The sequence below is a fragment of the Helicoverpa zea genome, chromosome 1 (assembly GCF_022581195.2).
Source record: "Helicoverpa zea isolate HzStark_Cry1AcR chromosome 1, ilHelZeax1.1, whole genome shotgun sequence".
Lineage (NCBI taxonomy): Eukaryota > Metazoa > Arthropoda > Insecta > Lepidoptera > Noctuidae > Helicoverpa > Helicoverpa zea.
This window is the reverse complement of record NC_061452.1, coordinates 11146621-11153813: the sequence shown is the minus strand read 5'-3', so window position 1 is coordinate 11153813 and position 7193 is coordinate 11146621. Positions and strand designations below refer to the sequence as shown.

General features: G+C 36.3%; 2 protein-coding genes across 2 annotated transcripts; one reads left to right on the top strand and one right to left on the bottom strand.

Annotated features, from left to right (window-relative positions):
- Positions 1-1690: 1690 nt before the first annotated feature.
- On the bottom strand, positions 1691-3460 carry LOC124629487 (lipid droplet-associated hydrolase-like). Its single transcript, XM_047162869.1, has 2 exons — positions 2935-3460; positions 1691-2728 (listed from the first exon to the last, which is right to left on the bottom strand). Exons 1-2 carry the CDS (start codon positions 3116-3118, stop codon positions 2019-2021), a joined length of 894 nt encoding a protein of 297 aa, XP_047018825.1. The 5' UTR covers positions 3119-3460; the 3' UTR covers positions 1691-2018.
- A 216-nt stretch (positions 3461-3676) lies between these two features.
- On the top strand, positions 3677-6133 carry LOC124629481. Its single transcript, XM_047162856.1, has 5 exons — positions 3677-4128; positions 4562-4747; positions 4947-5271; positions 5355-5613; positions 5827-6133. Exons 1-5 carry the CDS (start codon positions 3763-3765, stop codon positions 6089-6091), a joined length of 1401 nt encoding a protein of 466 aa, XP_047018812.1. The 5' UTR covers positions 3677-3762; the 3' UTR covers positions 6092-6133.
- The last annotated feature ends 1060 nt before the right edge of the window (positions 6134-7193 follow it).

Genomic DNA, 7193 nt, shown 5'->3' with positions numbered 1-7193 from the left:
CATGTACCTGCATATTATGTAGGACCCAAAACGCTGTTCACATTGTAGTGCCATTACCTCACAAGTTACACCTGCCCTTAAGGCTGCGGTTCCACTAAGGCGGAGACGCGCGGAGCGGAGAGGAGACGTGTGGGGAACGACCAATCACATTACATGAAATCCACATCTCGTCTTTTGCATGTAATGTGATTGGTCGATCCCTACACGTCTCCTCTCCGCTCCGCGCGTCTCCGCCTCAGTGGAACCGCCGCCTAAACAATGTAGATCTGCCATGTACCCATTTTTCGTTGATTTGGTCACAAATTTATAAAAGACAAAAGATGACAGAAGAATGAACTTTAGGCCCCTTACCTATTCATTAGAATTGATTTATCAGGTGTGTCTTTAAGCAAATGGGGAAAGTTAATTTACCTAAAACTTCATTTACATATTTACTCTTTTTCTAAAGCGTCAACAAACTTGGCACGAGATATTAGAAAAAAAAAGACATTAAAAATTGAGTCTTACGAAATATTTACTCTTGCATTCTCCATGAAATATTCTAGAAAATATGTGTCAAAATTGTTTACTTTTTAGGGCAAAAAGTACTTAGACCCGTTTTTGACATGCCTGCCTATTTACCCATACCTACCCTTAAAAAATGTCTGAATGATTATGTAGGGAGGCAGTTCAATTTATTAATATGATTGGTATGCATTGGATAATGGCAGTTCTAGCATGAACTAGCGTGTGTAACATTAGGTACCTTACTCATTATGTATCCAGTTTGAAAGAAATATGTAGGTACCTACTTGTTTTAAGAATGTACAGGAAAAGAAGTTTATTTGGTCTCGACGGCTATTTTATGATTATATATGAATGTTATCTCTAAATTGTACAATAAGAGGTAATTTACTTTTTAATAAATTAATTAAATTGCACATATCTGAAATCTTTTGTCTATTATTTAGGATCTCTATACTTCATTAGTAACAGGCCTATAACAAAGTGAATACTCACTTTGTGTAAAGTTAGGTATATATCAGCATCTTTATGCTTACAAACCTTATGAGATACATTTTTAACATTAATATGTTTTTTGTCTGAATTATTCATTTTTTTTGAATAATTACGTTTGAACAACACCCTGTTAGTTACTCCTGTCCAATCCTGAGCACATTCAAACAAGTTTTTGAGTTCTATAGATAGTGTTCGCTAGGTGCACACCTAGCCTACCTAGATTCTTTTAGGGTGCGTCCACATCTGGCGAATGCGCCGCGAATGCGCAGCACGCGAGCCGATCGCGAGCTGTCCGCGAGCTGCGCGCGTGCATTTTTGTTCGTGCGCCGCTTCTGCGCCGCCCGCGCGCAGCTCGCGCGCGACCTAAGCGCCGCACGCGAGCGGCGCGCAGGCGGCGCGCGACGTCTGCCATCTTCGATAGTACTGAGCCAATATACGGAACTGTAAAGGCGAGAACTGATTGCGCGCAGATCGCGCGCCGCTCGCGCGCTCTATACGAGCCTTGCGTGAGTTGCGCTAAAGAGGCGCACCGAACTATTGCAGTGACTGCACGCGCGCAGCTCGCGGGCAGCTCGCGATCGGCTCGCGTGCTGCGCATTCGCGGCGCATTCGCCAGATGTGGACGCACCCTTAAAAACTACCTACCATACATAGGCAATATGGTAATCACTTTGTAAATAAAAGTCATCACTTTTTTAAATAGGCAGGTACCTAATTTATTGATATTTTTTTATTAAACCTCTACACAATCCCACTACTTATCTAAAATAATAGTATACATATTTGTCCTATTTTAGAACTCTTATTTTTAATTGAGATCACTGAATCTATGTAAATGGCAATAAATTACACTTTTGCAAGTTACAATTAAACTATTAATTTAAAGGAATGTGAAATACCCCATAATCACAGGTTGCACTATGAATATACAAATTACTAATTCTTATATAATTTACATCTTGTCTTGCTCTATTTGCAACATTGTGGTTCATTTTGTAAGGAGACACTTGCAAAATTAATTATATTTTTGTGATTATAAATTGAGCCACCATATCTGCAACTGTTTTTGAAGATTTCAAAACAAATGCATGGTTTATATCTACTTCTGTCAAGGGGATTTCTGGTTGACATTTATGAAGGTCCTCCATGTATGATACTGGAGCCCAATTGTCATGACTACTATAAATTACATTAACCATGTGCTTTATTTTATTTAATGCATCAACATTCAAACTTTTCACTCGATCCATTTCATTGTAAGCTAAAAAAAGTATCTTTTCTCCAACATTTGGATTTAAAAACTTTAAAATGAGTTTTGTGTAGTGTGAAGGCAATAAGTTTATTTTTAAATACACTGCTATCAAGAAATTAACTATAACTGCTGGCAATACACTTACAAGAAGGTACAGAAATATTAATACACTGTGTATTTTCCTTAGGTAATTATTAAGAAAAATGCCATTCCTAGTTTCTGCCATTCGTTGCAATGTTGGGAATAACAGATTAACAGACTTAACCCGCATTGCCAAATTTTCATTATCATTGAGTAGTTCTAAAATTAACCAACTTCCAATGGAATGACCAATTAAATGTATTTTGCTTTGTTTATCAATATAAGTATTGATAAGTTCAAGTTTGTGCTTAAGTTGACCGTCAAGGTGAAATAGGTGCTCTTGACCTTTCAGCATATTGGACTGTTCATCTGGAACTACATCGTGACCCGCATGACCTAAAAATAAATAAATCAGTAGATTTATGGACAGAAAAAGTCTAATAGGAAGAACATTAAAATTTGTCCTCACACAGAAAAGGCTGAAGGTTAGATTCAATAAACTAAAAAAGTCTACTCTGGCTGATTACAGATGTTCCTTTATTATATTTTTACACAAATGGAACCATGGGAATTATAATAAAATGTGAATAAAATTTACTAACCTATAATGCATAAAGGCAATCCTGTTGATTTATATAATTCTGCGCCAAATTCAATGTAGAAATCTGGAATACCTGGGTTTCCAGTGATACAAACAATGACATCCTTTCCATTACAGTGAAAAGGATCTCCATAAGTGATTATATGTGTTTGCACATGGTTTAGAGTCAAGAATTCATTCTTCATTTTAACGTGCAAAACGCGTCGTCGATTTACACAGACACAATATCGCAGGACAATATCTTAGTGATTAGAATACTTTATAGATAGTTACGTATATAATAGGTACCAAGCGTTCGCTTTATCTTTACGATACAAAGTAACTATACAATCATAGGAGCGGGTGGGATTGCAGAAATTACGAGTGTGTTTCTTGAATTATATTAGTCACTAAAAATAACTTATTTTACGAGGACTATACATAATAAATTAGATCCATTTCTATTTTCTATGAAAGTTATGAAAATTAAAAATCAAACAAAACATGACACGGTGACAGTGACACTCATGATTACTCATGAATGACATTGACATGACAAGCAAACCAAATACCACAGATTAATTTAAGCTTTAATTGGAGTCAAAAAATCCCGATAAGTTTTAAACACAAGTGCAACCAGTGTGCGATAGTTAATACGAAATATATGAGAGCTATTTGAGTTCAACTATACGTTGCGATACACATTGCGGCCCACAAACTGACGCCGGCCGCCGGATAGACAGCTGACTGACGCCTGACAGTGACACAAATACACGAACTGACACAAGCACGTGTGTGTAGTGAGCGAGAGTCAAAATAACACGATTGCGGTTGTATAGTTTATTATTTTATGGTCCAAAAGCATAATTCAATCATGGCATCTGATCATGAATTATCACCATCTCCAGGCAAAAAGAGACGAAGAAAAAATAATTCAATCACGGAATCTGGAGACGAGCTATCACCGTCATCACCACCGGTAAAGAAACGAAAAGAAAATGGTACAGAAGGTGAAAAGTATTTGTCTAAGGAAGAAATAAATACAGATTCTGAATCTGAAGAAAGTCATGCTGCGGCACCGGTGAGAAGGGTGCAAAAACCTATGAAACTTGACGATATACTAAAAGATATCGACGATATTAGTGAGCCATCTTGTATGGATAGAATACTTATGTATTTAGGGGAACTGAATGACGAGGACTATTTCTTCATGGAGGTAAATTGCTGCCATCAATATATACTAGCACACTGGACCTAGGCTACTGTTGCAAGAATATTGCGCAATTTTTGCAACAGTCTACTCCTTTTGAGTAGGCACTTAACTAAAGTTTAACAACTTAAAAGAACAAGTAAATTTATTAGGTAACTGTTATTATTGTATTACATTGGTTAAGCCACATTTTATATTTAAATGGCATAATGTTTTGTACGTAGCTACCTCTCATAAATGAATTAATAATTAAAATGCGTTTTTAAATAAAAAGTTGTAAAGGTTGTTTATGTTTGAGCTAAGTGCCTACTCAGAGAAGATATTATTGTTTATCGTTTGTATTGGTGTGCCCGTTTTTGAGAAAACCTTGTTTTAGAAAATAAGGTTTTAATAATTCTATTCTAGCAATGGTTATGGAACGTTTGTTGTTTGTTTTCAGACACTAGTATATAAATTGCACGGAGAAAAAATTACATGGGAACAACCCTGGTATCAACAATCTAACTCACTCTCTAGGCCACTTAAAGATAATAATAATGAAAGTGCACAGCAACCGTATAGGACAGACACAATATGTAAAGCTGAATCAGAGAAGATTCAAGAGAATTGGGATGAATTCAGAAGGGTATGAAATACTTTAATGAATAGGGTTTTTTTTTTAAATATGCATAATTTATGTACAGAATTATAAGAATGTTAAAATAATGAGGTGTTTTATGTGCATTTAAATATTTTGCCTTCACACACAGCTCTCTTTAGCAGCTTGATTTATTTACTGAATTTACAGAATAAAAGAAATATTTTATACAATCTGTTTTGGGCAGCTGTATGGAGTTCCGGATAAATTAATTTGCTTGGCTCGTTGGAAAAACAAAGATAAAAGTCGACTACCAAATACACCTGTTGAATTAGCAAGACGTTTTGTTGTTGCTTACTTGGCCCGTGGACTGGAAAGAACAATTTATCAAGTATTCAGACATATTATGACTTATTTCGGAGGCTCCAATAAAGGCCCTTACTCTGATGTTGAAGAAAAAATCATGAAAGTTTGCTTTACGCACCATCCCAACAACTCTGTAACATTGTTGTCTAGGGTTCTATGCAGAGAGCCTAGAGGAATATACAAGAGATTAGAGCAATTGTTTCAGGGTAACTTATGTGATATCATTAATATTCTTATCGTAATAGTTATAAGAAGCATTTATACAACTAAATTGCAATCTGAATTTCAGGAAAACCAGAAAAGAAGAAAGTAAAATGGACTCTACCGCTAGCTACTAAACTTCTTAGGTTACTCCTAAAATATACAGAATTACCTCTTGAAGATTTAAAGTACAGAAAAATTGATAAATCTGTTTGGTTGAAAATTGAAAAGAAATTTGATCATCATTATATTCACATACAAGCATTTTGGTATGCATATCTTCATGTTCAAATATTCGTCAAAGAGACTTTGAAAATAAACAAATTGAGGAGACAGGTATTCAAAAGGTAATTCTTATTTCAATTCCCAGAATTCACACCATCATAATCATCATCATTCACCTATATACTAATGACCCCATTTGATAAAACATGATAATGACTAGACAACACACCTTTATCATTTACTTGATGCTTATGCTTACAAGTGTTTACTGTCAGTTACATCAATCCTGAAATTATGTTTAGATTAAATATTGATTGGTGTCTTTTACTTTACAGATTAAAGTCCTCATCTTATGAAGTTTGGACTGACATTCGATGGAAAGATTTAGTGAAGCAATTTCCAGATGGAATGACACATAGGTTTCTATATGCAGTATCTCGACTAGTGGTTTGCAAAATACCTGGGTATTTAAAAAAACCTCTACCTGATATTGCGGATCGCGCCTTAGTTAAACTCCAGGCAAAAAAGTTTCGTAAGCGTCGTCTCAGAACACTACAATTAAACGAAAATGGAGAACTAGAAGAGATTAAGTACAGTTGAGACAAAGGTTACTAATAAATATTAATTTGTTTGTTAATTTAATATTTCTTTTATTTCAAGGTTATTGCCCGATTTTGAGTCTCCAGGTCTATATCAAATAGGTAGGTAGGTAACTGGCTGTGTCACGCAGTTTGAACTTTTTCCAGTACCCGGACAGAATATATCTTAGGTATGACATTAAGGTACCTAGTCTAGCAACTCAACAGCTAAATAATTTTTCGTATCGGTTCAGTAGTTCCAAACAAAAAAATAGAAGCAAACATTGTGCTACCTACCGATATACCTCCTCGACCCTAATCGCAAAGTTCTCTTTCATTCTTTTCCTAGCTGGTGACTAGATGGCGCTGACCTAGGTACGTAAATGCAAGGAACGAAACGATACCTTATCAACGTCATATAATTTTCAAGTCGTACCTATAACGAAACGTTTTTGTGATCACCAATAAAAAATAGGTAATAAAAGGAGAAAAGAAGTCAGTCAGATTATTATCCGAATGTCCCGAGAGATTTTAAAAACAATTTGTCCAGAAATCTGAATTTCTTGGGTCTCATCGGCACAGTTTTTCTTTTACTCGGCTAAGGTACACTCAAGTATATAGTAGGTACAACGCCATGTATAACTTTTTTGAGAACTTTTTTTTCCATGTACATTTCCAAGCCACGTCGTAAGCCTTCAACTCACTACTCACGGTGGGAGCAGAAACTTCGTCAACAATATTACCTATGTATACCTATAAAATAAAAGGTATACCTATGCATAGAAGAATATGCATAGATGTTTTAGGGTTACCCCAGCGGGGCCCAGTAGGGCCAGGGCCTGCCGGGGCTGCGGGTTGTTCGAAAGAGATACCGCGGCCCTGGTACATAAAAGGCCTACGACGGCTTTTAGTCAGTAAGAGTCTGACACTCCCTCACCGCAGCTAACCCACAGCGGGAGGGGTCATTTGGCTTTAGTGAAAAGCAATTTCAAAAAGGCTTTAGTGTTGATTTATATTAGGCCGGGCCGTGCCGTGTCGTTTGTGGCCCTGACGGGCCACGGATCATGCACTGTGTAATATAAACTGCTTCATACAAAATTATGTACGTTTCACATCCGTGCCCC